The 20,838-nt window shown below is 42.5% G+C and overlaps 1 protein-coding gene across 1 annotated transcript in view; it reads right to left on the reverse strand.

The window, feature by feature from the left end:
- Positions 1 to 20,449, reverse strand: part of GNA13 (G protein subunit alpha 13) — a 46,117-nt gene extending 25,668 nt beyond the window's left edge. The window contains exons 1-2 of the mRNA XM_054457442.2: positions 19,953 to 20,449; positions 17,136 to 17,362 (exon numbers count right to left, since the gene is read on the reverse strand). Of these exons, the coding sequence (XP_054313417.1) occupies positions 17,136 to 17,362; positions 19,953 to 20,235 (510 nt within the window). The 5' untranslated portion in view covers positions 20,236 to 20,449. The remainder of the gene's footprint in view (positions 1 to 17,135; positions 17,363 to 19,952) is intronic.
- Between the last annotated feature and the right edge of the window lie 389 nt (positions 20,450 to 20,838).

The raw sequence follows: 20,838 nt of genomic DNA on the forward strand, positions 1-20,838 counted from the left end.
CAACCCGGAGTCTGAATCTTGGCTCTGTCACTAAAACTAGCTGGGCCAGGCACGGTGGCTCACGCCTGTAATCCCAGAACTTTGGGAGACCAAGGCGGATGGATTGCTTGAGGCCAGGAGTTCGAGACCAGCCTGGCCAACATGGCAAAACGCCGTCTCTATTAAAACTACAAAAATTAGGTGGGTGTTGTGGTGCATGCCTGTAGTCCCAGCTACTCAGGAAGGTGAGGCATAAGAATCGCTTGAATCTGCAGGACAGAGGTTGGAGTGAGCCTACATCGTGCCACTGCACTCCAGCCTGGGTGAAAGAGTGAGACTATGTCCCAAATAAATAAATATATAAATAAATAAAACTAGCTGTGACCTTAGCCTCTATGTATCCTTCACCTCTGTGGCCGTATGCTTTACTTACAACATGAACAGAACTCAACTACATGCTCTCTTAGGTCTTTTCTAGGTTAATAAAGAGTGATCCTGCACACTCTTGGCAGAACAGCTGCTAGTGCAGTAAATGATCGCACTGATCATTTCATTTGCTCCCCACTAGATTGGGAGCCCCCATTAAGGCAACCAGACAGGCAGTTCACTTGGGTTGCTAGGGCCTACTCTGGGCCAAGAACATACTAGGGGCAGGTATTCAGTACATGTTTGCTGAAGAATGAATGAGTGCAATGTATATAACTGATCAGGTTATTACCCCAACTAAATTGGAAATGATCATAAGTAAAATAATCAAGAATAAAGTGAAAAACTCTTCTGTATTTGCCTGACCTAACAGATTAACAATCTTATGAACTAATATTTAATACTTCTGAGACTGAAATTCAAATAAATTGGTTAATATAAATACAATGTCCTCTCAAACTTTAAAAAGGTCAGAAAAGCCACAACTTACTAAGCCAGAGGGTTGAATGTACTGTAAAAGGGAAAAGAGAACAGTGAGCTTGACTTCAACTGAATCTTCTCCACTTCCTCGCCTCTCTCTCCTCTTAAGCCCTTCTAAGCTGGCCTCTCCCTCACCAGGGCACCTGCTGCCATAGTCAGCATATCCAACTTTCCTGTGCCAACATCAATGAACATGTCATTCTTCCTAGACCTCTCAATGGCACAGGACACCGTTGACCACTTTTTTCTTCTTGAAACACTTTCCTGGCTTCCATGACGTGACATGTGCCTACATTTCTTCTACCTTTCTGGCCATTTCTGCTAGGATCTCCTCCTCTGAACATTCTCAAAAGATGTGGAGGTTTCTCAAGACTCTACTGTCAGACTGAGCACAGTGGCTCACACCTGTAATCCCAACACATTGGGAGGCTGAGACAGGCAGATTGCTTGAACCCAGGAGTTCGAGACCAGCCTAGGCAACATGGAGAGAGACCTGGCCCCTACAAAAATGAAAAAGACTCTACCATGAGCCCTCATCTCTTCTTTTTACACCCTTTCCCTGAGTAATCATATCAGAAAAATTATACTCAGTAATTATTTCACAGACATTAAGTAATTATTTCACAGACATTAAATATCTCCTAGATACAAACACCTCCTGAATTTCTATCTCTAGCCCCAAACTGTTCTGGATTCAAGACTCATGTATCAAACTGTCTACCTGGTATCTCCACCCATATATCTCACAGAGATCTCAACCTAGTACTTAAGCTCGTTGACTTCCAACAGGGTTATGCCTCAACAAACCCATCACTTAAGATGAAAATATCGTTAAGTCAAAAACACATTTATGGCCAGGTGAAGTGGCTCATGCCTGTAATCCCAGCACTTTGGGAGGCTGAGGCAGACAGATCACAAGGTCAGGAGTTCGAGACCAGCCTGGCCAATATGGTGAAACCCTGTCTCTACTAAAAATACAAAAATTCACCAGGACTGGTGGCATGTGCCTGTAATCTCAGCTACTTGGGAAGCTGAGGTAGGAGAATCGCTTGAAGCTCGGAGGCGGAGGTTGCAGTGAGCCGAGATTGCGCCACTGTACTCTAGCCTGGGCGACAGAGCGAGACACCATCTCAAAAAAAAAAAAAAAACCATTTATTTTTAGAGACAGGGTCTTGCTTTGTCACTCAGGCTTGAGTACAGAGGCATAATCACGGCTCACTGCAGCCTCAACCTCCTGGGCTCAAGGGATCCTCCCACCTCAGCTCTGAGTAGCTGGGACCACAGGCATACACCACCATACCCAACTATTTTTTTGTATTTTTAGTAGAGATGGGGTTGCGGGGGGCGTTTCTCACCATGTTGGCGAGGCTGGTCTCGAGCTCTTGAGTTCAAGCAATCCGCCCACCTTGGCCTCCCAATGTGTTGGGATTACAGGCTGTGAGCCACCGTGCCCGGCCCAAAAATACATTTAATACATCTAACCCACCAAGCATCACAGCTTAGCCTAACCTCCCTTAAACATGCTCGGAACACTTACATCAGTTGATAGTTGGGCAAAATCATCTAGCACAAAGCTTATTTTATAATAAAGTGTCGAATATCTCACAACGTTTACTGAATACCATACTGAAAGTGAAAAACATAACGGCTGTATGGGTACCTGAAGTACAGTTTCTACTAAATGTGTATTGCATTTACACCACCGTAAAGTTAAAAAATCTGAAGTCAAACCACAGTAAACCAGGGACTGTTTGTATGCCCAAACTAAACTCTTAATCAGCCCCCTCAAATATCATTCTCCCATGATCCTGTGATTTGAGTAAATAGCACCAATATCCACCTAGGTGATAAAGCCAGAAACCTGAGTCACTCTTAATATATGCCTTTCTTCCCTACCCCACATCCAATCTAGCAGATCCCAATGATTTTCCCTACAAAGTATATCCTGAATCCATTTTCTTCTCTTATCTGACAGCCACCACCTGACAACAAGCTGCTTGCTCTGCAATAGTCTCCAAATTCTGGAACTGGTTAGGACGAAGAACAGTATCTGGTGCAAAGGCTCTCCCTCACTCCCCTCTAACTTCCACACAGCAGCCTGAGTGATCTTGCTTAAAATCCTTTGGTGGCTTCCCAAGGCAGTCGGAGAAACCCCAAACTTCTCAACATGGACTACAAGGCCTGGCAGTCACAGGCTGCTGCCTGCCTCTTCCACCTCAGTTCTCCCTCACTCACTCCTCTATCCTGGCCTGGATCACGTTTTCTGACCAGCAGTAAGTTTTTTTCCAACTTTGCACATGGTGCTCATTCTGCCTGGAGCATTCTTCCCCCTCCTTTCCTGGAGGACTTTCTCATCCATGGGATCTGAACCTAAATGTTGCCTCCTCAGACCATCCTCTTGGTCTTTCATTGTTTCTCTTCCTTCAGAGCATTTACCACATGCGTAATTACATATTTGTTTGCATATTTCATGTAGGTTACTCTGACTAGCATCTCACATCAACGCAGAGATTACTTTCATTTGGTTCACTAGCAAACACCTAGCCCACAAAAAGGTAATTGACTCATTAATAGAGGTTCAGTAACACGTGACTGCATGGCTGCTGAAAGCTACCAGTGAACTGTTACCAGACCTGTTTCAGAATAACACATTTCCTGTAATCTACTACCTAGGGCTTTCCTGTCTTCTCATCACTTTTTACATTCGCTAGTTACTTTTTATATAGAATAAAATATAATTACATATACAAATATCACACGAACATATTCTTACCAGGAAAAGTATTTCTATAGAATGAAGCTTAATAAAATACTTTTTCAAAAAAAAGATACAGTAAGGCCAACTGTGCAAAATACTGTATAACAAGGGAACCTTGGTTCTCTTACTTAACTATTAAACTGTAACACCAACTTTAAAATTGGTTGCAACATTTAATCATAACATACCATAATTGGAAAAGTCAAGAAAAAATGGAAGCAAGTATAATTCTCTTTGTTCTAGTCTAGAGTTGAAATGTATATTATCTTTATGGCAACAGTTTAAAGTCCCTACCATGTTTGAAGCTGTGGCAAATAGTTTAACAGTAAATGTGGCAAGCTGGTAACAGTTAAAAATAGCAAATCATTTGTATTACAATATTTTTAACTGAATTGGATAAATCACATTTTCTTTTTAAAATTTGCAATTAGGATAAATGATATTTGCAACTTTGTGAACATACAGTATTATTTAGGTTTTTTTTTTTTTTTTTGAGACAGAGTCTCGCTCTGTCACCAGGCTGGAGTGCCGTGGCATGACCTCATTTCACTGCAACCTCCAACTCCCTGGTTCAAGCCTCAGCCTCCCAAGTAGCTGGGATTACAGGTGCCCGCCACCACGCCCAGCTAATTTTTGTATTTTTAGTAGAGACGGGTTTCACCATGTTCGCCAGGATGGTCTCGCTCTCCTGACCTTGTGATCTGCCCGCCTTGTGCTGGGATTACAGGCATGAGCCACCCTGCCCAGCCAATAATTTAGGTTTTTAAAAACCTGTTAAAAATTTAGAAACCATCTTATAGTTGAATAGCAACTTTATCTGTCTAAAGTATACTCCTGTACATTCTCTCATGTGTTAGGCTTACTGTAGCAGAGTTGGCCAGGCAATAACTTGTGAGCAACTCTCTAGCAACATGGAAATTCTGGGGCAGCTGCTCATTGCTAGTAGCTTCCATAAATGTTGCTTTTATTTAATATCAATGAAAAGATACAACCACATTTCACACCATGATGCTTAAAAATCACATGATGATATATCTAATTTTCTATATAACTTCTGAGCCAATTCATCCTATTTAGCAGAAAAACAATTTTTTAAAAAGAGACTAAGAAAACAGTAACCAAGATGTAGAAAAGGAAAGTGAAAGTCTCTCACCCCAATTCATTATTCCAGCTCTTTTTCTTTAACCTTTCCAGAAGAGTTTAAAGAGAAAAGAAATGGCCTATTTACAAGCTAAATATAGCTGCCTTGGCTCAAATAACCCAATGACATTGTTTTATGTTTTTTGGGGAGAGGGAGGTGGTATAGAAGAGTTTTGTTTTTAAATGCTAAAATCAATACTTCTTTCTTTGAGGGGAGCAAATTTGAAATTTGCTAATTTTGCTCCATGAGAAAAAGTATATTCTCTAGACTAACTTTTTAGTTGGTTTTTATACAAAATAGTCAGAAGTTTTAAGATCTCACAAAAAACATGGAATCTAAAAAAAAAAAAAAATATGTTTTGTGAACATATGAATTTTTTTACCTTGGAAATGAAGCTCTAACACCCTCTTTAACTAAGTACTCTCAACGCCTCTGCCAAGTCACAGGGCAGAGAAATGACAGAAAGGGAAAGAGTATGTCTGTGTGTGCATGTGGAAGGGGTGTGGGGAGCACCTCAGAGACAAAGGTGAAGGAAGAGGGGATGAAAGCAGCATATTCAGTGGGAGTGGTGAGCACTCTGCACCTGAGCCAGAGGTTATCTCCCCATGCCTCCAGCAGGAAGATAAATGACTTGTCTCACTCTGGTACATCTGAGGCATTTCAGGAACACATTCTCCAAACAATCAAATAATTTTGGCTACAAATCTCATCGTGATGAGAAGGATCAATACTGGTTAGTTTCACCAACCATCTATATAACACTCTATTATTTTCAAATGACATTTGATTCTTTAGAGTTGTATGTTTTTCCATTTACAAAGACACACAAGGACTAGCCATAAAAATACAGACCCATTGTTTGTAAAATGTTTTCACTTGTTTAAAAAGGTATTGTGAAAAAATGAACCAGCCAGCCGCAGTGGCTCACGCCTGTAATCCCCGCACTTAGGGAGGCCAAGGCGGGTGGGTCACCTGAGGTCAGGAGTTCAAGCCCAGCCTGACCAAAATGGAGAAACCTTGTCTCTACTAAAAATACAAAATTAGCCAGGCATAGTGGCGCATGCATGTAATCCCAGCTACTTGGGAGCCTGAGGCAGGAGAATTGCTTGAACCTGGGAGGCAGAGGTTGCCGTGAGCTGAGATCATGCCATTGTACTCCAGCCTGGGTAACAAGAGCGAAACTCTGTCTCAAAAAAAAAAAAAAAAAGAAGAACCACATCATAAGTTTTTGATCTGAAAATCAAGCAAAGCGGTATCACTAGGTAACAAGAACTAATGTAACAAGGTGGCTGGGCACGGTGGCTCAAGTCTATAATCCCAACACTTTGGGAGGCTGAGGTGGGCAGATCAATTGAGGTCAGGAGTTCCAGACCAGCATGGCCAACATGGTGAAACCCCATCTCTACCAAAAATACAAAAATTAGCCGGGCATGGTGGTGTGGGCCTGTAGTCCCAGCTACTTGGGAGGCCAAGGCAGGAGAATCACTTGAACCCGGGAGAGGGAGGCTACAGTGAGCCAAGAGCGCGCCACCGCATTCCAGCCTGGGCAACAGAGCGAGACTCCATCTCAAAAAAAAAGAACTAATGTAACAAGGAAAACCTCAAATCTCTCTTCAACATGTGGTCCTAGAGACAACATACAGTCTAATAAGAAAACACAAGTAATATATTCTACATTATTCAGAATTTTTTATGTTGGTAATCAGGTTTAGAGAGTAAATCAAAGTTTATAGTGCTTTATTTTTCTACGCAGCTACTTAGGTGCATAAAGCCCATTAGGAATACTAATAACTAATATTAATAATATGGTTAATACAAGTTCGGGTACTGTGGGGCTTTACATGGGTTATCTCATGTCCTCGTCACAATAATAATAGTAGGTCCCTAATAATAGATCATCCTCATTTTACAGTTGCAGAATTAGAAATTCAGAGGCTGAAGGACTTGCCTGAGCTCACACAGCGAGTGGCAGCCGGAAGAGGAACTCTGGCTGCTGCCTTACTCCACTTTATCCCACAGCATGGCACAAAACCAAATCCAATCTTAAGGCCATCACATGAAACCAAATGTAAAAATGTTTTGCAATATATAAAATCATTAAGTTTGAACATGTTTATTAATTTTTTTTTTTTTTAGACAAGGTCTTGCTCTGTCTCTCAGGCTGGAGTGCAGTGGTGCAATCTCAGGTCACTGCAACTCTGCCTCCCAGGCTCAAGCAGTCCTCTTGTTTCAGACCCCCAAGTAGCTGGGACCACAGGTGTGCACCACCATGCTAGACTAATTTTTGTGTATTTTGTAGAGGCAGGGTTTTAGCATGTTGCCCAGGCTGGTCTCAAACTCCTGGACTCAAGCAATCTGCTCACCTCAGCCTTCCAAAGTGCTGAGATTACAGGTGTGAGCCACTGCACTTGGACTGAATGTGGTTTATTTTAATTTGTATGGAAGATAAAAGCTTTTAAAAAGTCACAGATAGCACAACCAAGCACACAGATTTTACTATTTAGATTAAAAAACAAAAATATCTGTAGGCCAGGATTGATAAAAAATGAAAACAAGAACAAAACAAACAAACAAAAATCAACAAAGAGTTCCACTAAAGTATTCTGGATCTACTGCAGAGTAGATGGTGATGAAAAAGTTTACCCACTGCATGGATTTAAAAATCCTTTCGAGGCTGGGCACAGTGGCTCACACCTGAAATCCCAGCACTGTAGGAGGCCAAGATGGGAGAATCATTTGAGGCCAGGAGTTCAAGGCCACCCTGGTCAACACAGTGAGACCTCATTTCAGAAAATAACAAAAAAACTAGCCGGGTGTGGTAGTATGAGCCAGTAATCTCAGCTACTTGGGAGACTGAGGTGGGAAGATTGCTTGAGCTGGGGAGGTCAAGGCTACATACAGTAAGCCATGACTGTGCCACTGCACACCGGCCTGGGGAACAGAGCAAGACCCTGTCTCAAAAAGTAAAAAAAAGAAAAAATACTTTCAGTTCATTTTGCCAAAGGAAGAGTGATTACATTTGGAAGATTAAGATAAATAGCTACCATCAACGCAACAGATCGGTACTTTGGCCAAGTGCACTGAAGTTCAGTTCTCAAAACAAAACTATTTTCTTGATCCATATCAGCTCATTCTAATACTGCTCTACTAATGTGGCTATAACAAGTTCTTTTGAATAAAAGGCATCTTGTAAACAAGACAGGTTCACAATATAGACAAAGGTGAATAGTATATAGCTAGGGAAAAACGAAATACTTTCAAGCAGGGAAATAAAAATCACTTCTAATTTCCAGAAATACACACTTAAAAAAAAATTAGGTCACTTTTAACTGGAACAAAAATTTGTGACAAGCCAGGCACGGTGGTGGCTCACGCCTGTAGTCCCAGCACTTTGGGAGGCTGAGGTGGGAGAATTAATCGAACCCAGGAATTCAAGACCAGCCTGGGCAACCCAGCAAAACCCCATCTCTTAAAAAACAGGAAAAAAAAAAAAAAAAAAAAAACAAAAGAAAAAACTTCGTGAGAAATTGCAATCTTGAGTGCTCAGAGGCAGTATGAAAACTGTGACATGATTACACGAGAAGCATTTCAAAGGAGTTCATAAAAAGTTAACGACAGGCCGCGCTCACGCCTGTAATCCCAACATTTTGGGAGGCTAAGGCGGACAGATCACTTGAGGTCAGGAGTTCAAGACCAGCCCGGCCAACATGGTGAAATCCTGTCTCCACTAAAAATACAAAAATTAGCCAGGCATGGTGGCCCATACCTGTAATCCCAGGTACTCGGGAGGCTGAGACAGGAGAATTGCTTGAGCCTGGGAGGTGGAGGTTTCAGTGAACCAAGATCACGCCACTGCACTCCAGCGTGGGCAACAAAGTGACTCCATCTCAAAAAAAAAAGAAAAAGAAAAAAAAGTATTCTGGTGTCTCCTTCTCTAAAACAAAAGCAAATCTGACAAATTACATACAAGACAGGCAATAAAGATGGCACTGTCCTAGAATAATGTTGGCAATCTCTTTCAGCTAACTGGTTGCCATTAAACTTCTATTTTTCAGAATACATTAAAAACTGTGTTCAGCCAGGCACAGCGGCTCACACCTGTCATCCCAGCACTTTGGGAGGCTAAGACATGCAGATGCGGTCAGGAGTTTGAGACCCGCCTGGCCAACATGGTGAAACCCCATCTCTACTAAAAATACAAAAATTAGCTGGGTATGGTGGTGCATGCTTGTAGTCCCAATTACTTGGGAGGCTGGGTCAGGGCTTGAACCTGGGAAGTGGAAGATGCAATGAGCTGGGATCATGCCCTCCAGCCTGGGCAACAGATCAAGACTCTATCTCAAAACAAAAACAAAAACAAAAACAAAAAAAACCAAACCAAACTGTGTCCACTGATGAAACATCAGTTGAGAATCACTAGTAGTTAGTTTTCAAGGGGGTAAAGATTCAAACTGAACCTTTACCAAGCTGAATAGTGATTAGGATAAAATGTACCATTCAAAGTTAGTAAATTTACTATTAAACATTGCTTAAGATTACTTATATCGTTACTATAATAAAGAAAGAAGAAATGGTACAAGGATATTAGGAAAGTTCAGGATATAAAAATAACTATGTGACTATCAGTGTAACACCAAACATTCTTAAATAAAACCCTACATGCACTTAAAATAATGTGCTAAAACTTAACAGGGGAGTGTTTATTATTTGTATGTATGGGTGGTGGTCAGAAGTTGGGAATGAAAGACAAGAAGAATGCTCCACAGATGCCATGTTTGAGTGCTAGTAAAATGGTTTGGTGGCCAGAGCTTGGACTAGGAGTCAGCAGATTGGGACTGCGGTGTCTATTCTATTATTATTTACTAGGCCTGTGAACTGAAGCATCTCAAGGAATCTTTCTGAGTCTCCATTTTTTAATCTGTGAAATGCAGATAACAGTATATCTTGTTTTGCTTTTTTGGGGACCTGACACTTCAGGATTCTTTCTCCTTTTTAAATATAGCACTATATGATCATGAATGTGATAGGGATTTGAAAAGTGCCAAGCAAATGTTGTTATAAAACATAAGGTATTAAATAATTATTATAATTAAACAATTATTATAACTATCAGTACTATGAATTAATTTTATTTTTATTTATTTTTGAGACAGGATCTCACTCTGTTGGCCAGGCTGGAGTGCAATGGTGCTATCATAGCTCACTGCAACCTCAAACTCCTGGGCTCAAGCGATCTCCTTCTCTCAACCTCCCAAGTAGGTGGGACTACAGGCACGTGCCACTGCGCTTGGCTAATTTTTAAAATTATTTGTAGAGATAGGATCTTGCTATGTTGGCCAGGCCGTTCTGGAATTCTTGGCCTCAAGCATTCCTCAGCCTGAATTAATTTTCTGAAGAAAGAAACTGGCACCTGTTTTGGGCTAATAGGACTGGATACCCCAACTTGGTTGGCTGCGCATATCTGTGAAAGATGAGCAGGGAACATTCAATCCAAGGAGTCCTTTGGCTATTATGCTTTTCTTTAAAGTAAGCTCACAAACCTTTTTCCTGGGTTAGGTCCACACTCTAGGTAAAGAGTTCTGAAACTAAAGTCTACTTTTCATAACAAAACTATTTACTTGTTCCATCTCTTAGTTGTTTAACAAACATTTTCAGAGAATCATAAATTATTGTGCCCCTAGCTTTGTTTAGCAATAAAAGGTAATACAGAAAGCAGCACAGTATTTTCCAATTCCACTTTAGCACCAAGAACCCAGACATCCTACAGCCAGTCAAGTTTTCACCCAAAAAAATGCAAACATGAACATTTCAACATAATAGAATATATCAAGTGATACCACCTACGTGTGCATGCACACACACCTCACAAAGCTGTATTAAAACTATAAGTGTAAACTTAAAGGAACTGAAGGAAATTTAAAAAAAGAAATTAATTAAAAAGAAAAAAAAACTTCGTTTTTAACGTAAATAAACATAAAGCTCTGGGTTTACAAGATTTGGATAAAATGTAACCACTCTGACATCTGATCAATTTCATCAAAAGGAAATTAAACTCAACTTTAAAATCTCTACTATCTCTGGCTGGGTGAGGTGGCTCACTACTGTAATCCCAGCACTTTAGGAGGCTGAAGCAGGAGGATCACTTGAGCCCAGGAGTCCCAAGGTTACAGTGAACTATGATCACACCACTGCACTCCAGCCTGTGTAACAGAGTGAGACTCTGTTTCTAAAAAATATTAATTAAGATAAAAACCTCTACTATCTCTAATGTTATATATAATCTTTATTTTATATGGGATGAAATATTTAACACTAATCCTAGAATCAAAAGATACCCAATAGGTTTTTAGCAACTCAAAGTCCTTGCTTGACTATACTTATAGAGAAAATGGACCAATCATCCAAAAGAAACATAGTATTTCACAACTGAAAGTAGCAATTCTTTACTATTTAAAGCAAATCCAAATTAGAATTAATTAATAAATAAATGACCCTGATTCTTTTTTTTTTTTTTTTTTAAGAGGGAGGGGGCTGTCTTCACTATGTTACTCACATTGGACTTGAACTCTTGAGCTCAAGCAATCCTCCTGTCTCCCCAGAAGCTGGGACTACAGGAGCTTCAAATGACTCTTGATTGTATTATATTTCAAATACATGCTGCAGTGCAAATAAATTTAAAAAAAAAAGTAGCTGAAACTGAAGTTTCTAGAATACTTAGTTGGACCTCCCCTTTTTACAGGCCAATCATGGAGCTAAATGGTTACTTTGTTACACAGATTGAGGGAGTAAATCTCTGTGTTAATGAATACACTATCTTATCGGCTTCAAGAGGAATAACCTCAAGCATAAAAAGAAAAGAATTAAGTCTAACTGAAGGTACCATGATTAGCAAAAACAGTTTGGTTTCAGGAATTGCAAAGACAGACTGGCCATTACAGGAAGTTGTATTAATGCTGACAATGTTAAATTGTTTACAGAAAGTAGGAAGCTGTGGGATGTTCCTCCCACTGTCACACACACTGTCCTGTCCTACGTAACCAGTGTTGCTTATATTTCTCAATAAGTGAATATAAATTAAACAAAAAAAAAGTTGGAAATGACTCCTAGCCATTTTGTCAGTTTTCATCCATATCTCCAATTGTATCATCCAGCCAACCCCTGACTCTCATCTCTTTATTCATCTGAGTTACCAAATTATCTAGCTATTGTCACATAAGAAGGTTTTCTAAAGACAGGGTAACTCAAAAGTGCAGTGGCAGGCTATGCTGAATGTACAGCCAGAGTAGAGTATTTCAAATATTTAATTCAGTACTAAAACAGGCCACTTCTTACAATACATTATCCTCAATGTGCTAATTTATAATAACTAGAAAGGTACCTTAAGTTATAAAGAATGTGAATCTTATATTTTTCTTTTCCACAGTAAGCTATTTAGCTGACCCATAATGGAACTAACCAAAAAAGGAAATGTTTGCCTTTGGGAACTTAGAAAGAAAAACATTCATGTTTACACCCAAAGTTATTACTAACAAATGAGTAGTCTGCTAAAAACCTAAGCTGTGTTATCAACACCCTATCCCTTGTCCTGAAAATTGATTATAGGGCAGTTGTTCATCTTAGGCAAAATGTTAAGTCATGTAGAGCCTTAAAACCTGTCAGTTTTTAATTTGCATTAATAAGTTTAATAATCAAATCATTAGTTGAAACGAAAAGGTTAATTTTAATTAGTTACTTTATCTGCTAACCTCTCCTATTTCTTCTGATGTTTACCTTTCCTATCCAAAATTCAAAGACATGTTGCTAAACATAACAAAAACACATTCAATCCCCCCCAAATAAAAATTATAATTACACAAGAACTTTCCACTTCCTAGAAAATTAGGAAACTATTATAGAAATAATCCATATTTCCCAGAAGGAACTTAATGTAGAATTAAATTATATTATATATTTTTTAATTTTTATTTTTTTGAGACAGGGTCTCACTCTGATGTTCAAGCTGGAGTGCAGTGGCATGATCTCCACTCACTGCAACCTCCACCTCCTGAGTTCAAGCGATTCTTGTGCCTCAGTCTCCTGAGTAGCTAGCACTACAGGTACATACCACCCTGCCTGGCTAATTTTTGTTTTTGTTTTTGGTTTTTGTTTTTGGTAAAGATGGGGTTTCACCATGTCAGCCAGGCTGGTTTCCAACTCCTGACCTCAAGTGATCTGCCTGCCTCAGCCTCCCAAAGAGCCGGGATTGCAGATATTTTATTTTTTTAGAAGATCTTTGTAATTAAGAATGTCTGAAAAACGAGGAAATAAGTGTCAGGCACTATGCTAGTGGGAGAGAAAAAGACAAACTAGGGATACCAAAGGACTTCTACATGACTGATAGCCACACATGAAAGCTGTGACTCTAACACACATAATGGGTACTGTGAAGAGTGAGAGACGTAAGCATGCTAGGGAAAGCAAAGGACACAGAGATCTCCATTCTAGCCAAGAAGACTGGAGATGCTTCAAATAAAGAGACATAGCCCCTAAGGCACTATTCCTGGGGAAAGGGAGGGGGCACGGAGCAAATTCATCCAAATCACCTATGGCTATTTGCTAAAAACACAGATCACTGGGTCCCATCCCAGAATCCAGAATCAGATCCTCAGGTATGAAGTCTGAGCATCTACTTGTTTGTTTTAACAAGCATTCCAGTCCATGGGGTCCATGGGCCACATTTAGTGTGATTATCACTGCATTAAGTGAAGGGTAAGACCAAGTAACAGATAGGGTAAAGAATAATTCTGGCAGAGGGACTACGCATGACGAGAGCTATAAAAGCAAAAAATTGGGGTATGTGGGGATCAAGAGATTACAGAGTATGTCCAGTGGCATAATGAAATATATTGCTGGAATCACAAGTAAGCTAGCTAGAGTCTTGACTCCCACAAAGAAGCTGAACTCTGTTCTGAAGACAATGGTGAGCCACCAAAGCTTTCTGAGCAAACCAATGCTGTGTTTGAACAAGACTGCCTTGGAGTCCAAGCAAGAGGTAGCAGGACACAAAATAGAGGAAAGGAGGCAATGAATGCAAGAGATGTTACAGAGGTAGAAAAATCAGAACTTGGGGAGCTGCTGCATGTAGATGAGTAGATGGAATTGATGATGACTTTGAGGAAAATTTTAAGTAAGCCAAGTGCCTTCTCAGTGCCTGACACTATGCCAAGCACCACAGCACATCCAAGAGTTTAAGAGTCATTAAGTCAACATAATAATGGAGCATCTATATGTGTCAGGTGCTATTAACAATGCTGAAGCCACGCACAGTGGCTCATGCCTGTAATCCCAACATTTTGGGAAGCCAAGGCAGGAGGACTGCTTGAGGTCAGGAGTCCAGGACCAGCACTGGCCACATAGCAAGACCCCGTCTCTACAAAAATTTTTTTTAAAATTAGCTGGGTGTGACGGCACACACCTGTAGTCCTAGCTACTTGGGAGACTGAAGCTGGAGAATCACTTGAGCCCAGGAGTTGAGTCTACAGTGAGCTATGATCACAACAGTGCACTCCAGCCTGGGCAACAGTGAGACCTCGTCTCTTAAAAAACAAAAAACAAAAAACCAAAAAACAATGCTGAGCGTAGACTCAGGAAAAAAGAGTCTCTGTCCTCCAGAAGTTTAAAATTAGGTCTTGCTCTGTTCCTCTTGTCTTGTCTCTACTTTTCATCATGGAAAAAAGTATTTCTGGAACTTATCTCTCCTCATCTTTGAGGACTTCTTTGCTCCTTAAGGATCAACTGGCTCAAGTCAACAAAAAGCAGGTCCTCATCCTGAGTGGTTTTACCTATTCGTTCTTAATCACAAAGATATACTTAGGGATGCTTTCTCAACAATGAGGACATGACAGTCCTGATGTGAGACAGTTAGACATAAGCTTCCAAATTAAAAAACTGTCCATGAAACCCAACTTTAATTAAATGGACTTAGGGCAAATACGGAACTTCCCCACAGAGAACTTTCAGGTATGCAGTTCTTCATTTATTCATTTAATCCATATGCACTGTATGCTTATTACAGATGAATGTTTCTTCTCTGACCTGGAAGGATGAATAGAGCCTGAGAAAATTGAGTTGAAAGTGTGTGGTTTGTTGAGAAAATGAACTAAGAAGAAAGGAGAATAAGCAGCACTTAAAAACAGGAGGTAGATGGCCAGGCGCAGTGGCACATGCCTATAATCCCAGCACTTTGGGAGGGCGAGGCAGGCGCATCACCTGAGGTCAGGAGTTAGAGACCAGCTTGACCAACATGGAGAAACACTGTCTCTACTAAAAATACAAAATTAGCTAGGTGTGGTGGCGCATGCCTGTAATCTCAGCTACTCGGGAAGCTGAGGCAGGAGAATCGCCTGAACCCGGGAGGTGGAGGTGAGCCAAGATCGTGCCATTGCACTCCAGCCTGGGCAACAAGAGCAAAACTCTCTCTCAAAAAAACACCAAAAAACAAATAACAGGAGGTAGAGTGATAGGCAATGGAAAGGGGTATATGGAAGAACTCATGCAAGCAAGTCTACAAAAATAAAGTAATAAACATTGATCAAAGGACAAAACTAACCAGAAATCTGGGAATTGGATGGAGGTCATTTGTCAAGTTAAATTCATCATTTTCAACATGCAATACTGGCAGCTACTCAATTTTAACAATAATGTGAGACAGTCCCTGCCTTTCAGAAATAAACACATTACTTGAAAAGACAAGATACAAACATGATAGAAGAGAACAAGACGGTAAATAATCAAATGCTAGTTGAATGACAGATATAAAAGCCGTAATTCAAATACAGTCAAAATTAAGGTGTCAGTTTTATAAAAAGCTATCGTGAACACGTTCCTAGAACTTTTAAAAGGCAAGACTGCTTCTAAGTATAAATAATGACAGCAAGGACTGCTGGTTGTACATCACTTTGCAGCCACACCCATTAATGTGTATTAATGTTGGTGACATCATCAAACAACTTCCTAAGCAGCTTATTTATTTATTTATTTTTTTGGAGATGGAGTTCTGCTCTTGTTGCCCAGGCTGGAGTGCAGTGGCGCAAACTTGGCTTACTGCAACCTCTGCTTCCTGGGTTCAAGCGAGTCTCCTGCTTCAGCCTCCTGAGTAGCCAGGATTACAGGTGCCTGCCACACCTGGCTAATTTTTGTATTTTTAGAAGAGACGGTGTTTCACCATGTTGGCCAGGCTGGTCTCGAACTTCCGACATCAGGTGATCCACCCGCCTCAGACTCCCAAAGTGCTGGGATTACAGGCATGAGCCACCGTGCCCAGCCAGCAGTTTTACTTTTAACTGTCACTTCATTTTAATCATATTAGAGTAAAACACTTCAGATCTGAACTACCTCCAAATTACATACAGTCTAGATTTCTATCACTGCTGGAATCTTCCTGGTCTTTGGCAAATAAAACCCAATCACAGCATTCACAGTTAAATTACAAAACACTTGATTAAAAATCTGTTTCAACTGTATTCTGTATTTTTAACCTGGATTGGATACTTTTATTCCAAACCTGTCTTCAATGCTGTGTAACAGCTACAAAGTATTTTATGGGTAGTCTTGTTTAAGAAAAAAGGGGAAAAATGCCTGGCGCAATGCCAGCAATTTGGGAGGTCAAAGTGGGCAGATCACCTGAGGTCAGGAGTTCGAGATCAGCCTGGCCAACACGGTGAAACTGCCTCTACTAAAAAGACAAAAATTTAGCCAGGTGTGGTGGCACACGCCTATAGACCCAGCTACACAGGAGGCTGACGCACGAGAGTTGCTTGAACCCTGGGGGCAGAGGTTGCAGTGGGCCAAGATCACACTACTGCACTCCAGCCTGGGCAACAGAGACTCCGTCTCAAAATAAACCCCCAAAAAACAAAAAAACAAATTTCTGAGGCTACAATTTTGGATAGATACATTATATTATGGAAGTCAGTGAAAAAAGTGTGCTAAAATCAGATACAGGTTGAGTATCCCTTATCCGAATGCCTGGGACCAGAAGTGTTTTGGATTTTGAATTTTTTCAGATTTTTGAAATATCTGCATATACAAGATATGCTGGGAATGGGACTCAAGTCTAAACTAGAAATTCATTTATGTTTCATATATACCTTAAGACTTGTAGCCTAAAGGTAATTTTATACACTATTTTTACACGTAGTCATTACAGACCAGGACACATTAGGTCTGTGCCTTAGTCTTTCAGTCTGTTCCTCCATTTCAAATACTTTTAGATTTGGGAGCATCTCGAATTTTTGCATTAGGGATGTGCAACCTGTACTACTAAACATCATTAAAATAAAACCACACGTTTTAAAAGAGCAAATCTCTTACCAGTTGAAATTCTCGACGCCGGTCATAGGCATTCTGTATGCCGCTGTCTGCCCATAATGCTCTTATAGCAGGAAGATATTGTAAGAAAACCCTTGTTTCCACCATTCCTTGGGCTGCCATGGGGGCCCGGGTATCAAATGACATCATCTTATCTCCATGTTGCTGGTTTGAGTTTTCTCCCCAGGGAATATGAAGCTTCTCTCGAGCATCAACCAGCACCCTCATACCTTTGTTTAAAAAGAAGAAAAAAAATGTATGGAGAGGAATCATTACATATTATCATAAGTTTTTATTCCAGTATTATTTCCTTATACTTCTGAATTAACTTAGACAAACCTTCTTCAAAAATGAAGACCAACATCAAAAACAAATGTAACTTCTCAGAGGTTAAAAAAAATAACAGTTGCTCACTGTCTTAAAATTAGAGCCTTGAAAAGCAAATACTAATAGCACGATTCCCTTTCTGAAGGATTTTTAACATGTTCCAATTTATAAAATAACTTCTAGGGTAGAAGGTAGTCAAAAAAGAACCTAACTCAAGAAAGAAAAAGAACTTATGCTGCACAGACCAATGTCCAAGCTCAGAAGAAAACAGACACAACGAAGGTTTTATGAGCCTAAAAGATGTTCATTTATGAAACACTAAGAACCAACTACTATAGCTCCATGTTCTGTTTGTTCCTTCGGCACCCTAACCCAACATTGAGTCTTCTAGAACACACTGAAAATTTAAAAACTTCTTCCAGCCAAAGTTTCAATCCAGTTTAAGTCCCAGGATGGCCTTCAATTTCCCTAAAAGGGAGGAAGATAAACTGCAAAATAATACAAAATCGGACTCCAGCTCACAGAGGTTAGTTGAAACTCATTTTTCCTATCACTGATCTATTACTTTTATTACGTTTGATCAATCTGAACAGTCACTTGGCTATTAGGAAGTCATTTGTTTGAATAACTGAAAAACTGGAGTTTTTTTGTTTTTGTTTTTTTGTTTTTTTAAAAATAGAGACGAGGTCTGGCTATGTGGCCCAGCTGGTCTGGAACTCCTGGGCTCAAGCCATCCTCCCACTTTGGCCTCCCAAAGTGCTGGGATTGCAGGAGTAAGCCACCACGCCCAGCCTGAAAAACTGTTCTACTGTCAAATTTCATGTCAACTTGAAAAAACTAGATTCCTAATGACTTACATCATCTCATAATCAATGCTCAACGTAGATCACACTTACAACTCAGTGTACATTAAGAACGAGGTGTTTACCAGGCTCACAATCAGTTAAAATGTTGATGCTATTCATTAACATAATTCCTTAAGTTCAGCTGCATCAGGTTACAAAGGTACCTTCAATTAAGGACTGTCAAGGCAGAGTCTGCAGCCTTGAAAGAGACCGTAATTAGTTTTGAGCTAAACATTACAGCAGGATAAATACAACTGTTCTTTACAGTTTAACTGCAGAGGTACTAGGGCTAGAGCTGGCTGTGGTCTAACGATTCTAATTCATTACTCCACAATGCCTGGCTCTTCAGGCAGTTTTCCTTTACCCAAACGCTGGAAGCTCGGGAGGCGGTTGGGGGGAGGTGGGGTGACATGCAGAAGTCCCTTATGTACTTCTTGAACAAAAATCCCACTTAAAAAGACCTGCAATCTGTAGCAAACTCCTAAACTGCTCCCCAGATAAAATAAAATCCACATGCACCTGAGTTACCAGGCGCTGCACCTAAATATTGCCAAAATGCCTTTTCTACAGAACATACTTGACACGCAGAAACATGAGTGTTAATTATCTTTCAAATGACAAAATAAAAACCATCTTTTCGATTTCTTTGAATGCCCAGAAATAAACAACTTGTTTATTTTTCACTTAAGAACAAAGTTTAATCTTAAAACTACTGTCAATAAAGAGCAGAGCCAATTATCTAACTCAACACTCATTCATTGTCTCCATCTGTACAGGATCCACATGACTTTTAGGCCAGTCTTCTTACTACTACGTTTCATCTAAATAGAAGTAGTGGTACTCCCTTCCCGCCAGCCCCCAGTTACTTAAGCGAAAAGGAGAGTGGAACATGTTGCACAGAAATTACACGTAAACATCCTACCTGACCGTGACACTGGGGCGAAAAAGCACAGATGCTACTTTTTCAGACTAACTGTATGGGTCCACTCTCTCCTGATTCCAGTACAGTCAACCTGACACTCTCTCAAGTTTCATATTCTCGTCCAAAAGGAGGCTGTCACCCTACGCCCTTGACAAGAAGTCTCGGGCAAAAAGTTCCCTTATTGCGACGGTTCCAGAACTCGCTTGCTTAGGAGACGGCCAAGGAAGCAGGCAGTTGGGAGCGCATGCGACCCCATGTGACTCGGGTCACCCAGCCAGCGTAGCGAGGTTCGGTCCACATCGCCCGAGCAGGGGATGGGGGTGAAGGGGCTAGGGCTGCTGTTGGTCTTCCTGCCTCATCCGCAGCGGGGAGGACAGGAGAGGTCTCCCCACACCCCGAGGCAGCACCCCGCTCGCCCCACTTCCCTCTCGCAGGGGGAGAGACCAGGACGCGGTGGGGGGTGGGGGAATGGCCGTGACGCCCACCGGGGAGACAAGGGGGAGAGCAGGGCTACCCCGAGCATCCTCTCGCCTGGGGGGCGAGGGCACCCCGGGCGGGCAGGGCCGGTTCCCGGGGCGCGCCCCCTTCCCGCCAGCCCGCCCGCCCGCCCGCCGGGCCCGTTCCTCCGCCAGCGACAGAGCGGACGAGGGCGGTGCCCGGCCCCGCGCCCGCCGCCGCCCCAGCCCCCCGGCCCTTAACCCCCGGCCCCCATTCCCGGCCAGGCACCTTTGATCACGTTGCTGTAAATGGTGGGGCGGAACTCCTCGCGCGCGCGCTGGTCGAAGTCCTGCCCGTGGATGATCCGCATCTGCTTCAGGAAGGTGGACTTGCCGCTCTCGCCCGCGCCCAGCAGCAGGATCTTCACCAGCCGCTTCACATAGGTCTTTTCCCGAGACAGGCATTTGTCGATCTCCTTGGACTTGCGCTGCTGCTCGGCCTCGCCACTCGTCAGCAGGCAGCCGGGGAAGCACACGGACAGCACGGACCGCGACGGCAGGAAGTCCGCCATCTTGCCGCCGCCGCCGCCGCTTCGGCGGGCCCCTCCGGCTCCCTCCACCTCCTCCTCCGGCGGCGGGCGGCTCCGGCACCGCGGCTCTAGGGCGGGGAGCGCGGCGGTGGCCCGAGCGCGCCCAGGGAGGGAGGGAACCAGCGAACTGACTCGCAGGGCGGGCCGGGCAGGGCGGGCCAGGGCAGCGGGGGAGGGAGGTAAGGAGGGCGGGCCCGGCCCGGGAGGGGCGGTGGCCCCGGAGCGTGCGCGCTCCCGCTGCCTCCCGGAGGCGCGCGCGCACGCCGCGACCGCTTCCCCGCCTCCCGCCCTGGGCGGCTAGTCACGAGCTCGATGTGTCGCTCGGGTGCCCGCGCCCGCAGCCGCGGCCGGGCGCGCGGGGAGGGCTGAGGAACTGCGGTCACGTGGGCCGGGGTGGGGAGCCCGACTTTCTGTTTCCCTTTCATGGCCTGAGCCCACTTGTGGGCAGAAGGGCTCCTTCCCCGAGGCCAGGAGGCCGGAGACCAGGTCCCGGACGCGGTTCTTTGGGCTCCCACTTAGCCACCCTTTCTCCCGCGTTGCGCGCCCGCTGCCCGCTGTCACCGCCCACCCGACCCATTTCGAGGC

Source organism: Pongo pygmaeus, chromosome 19 (assembly GCF_028885625.2).
Source record: "Pongo pygmaeus isolate AG05252 chromosome 19, NHGRI_mPonPyg2-v2.0_pri, whole genome shotgun sequence".
NCBI lineage: Eukaryota > Metazoa > Chordata > Mammalia > Primates > Hominidae > Pongo > Pongo pygmaeus.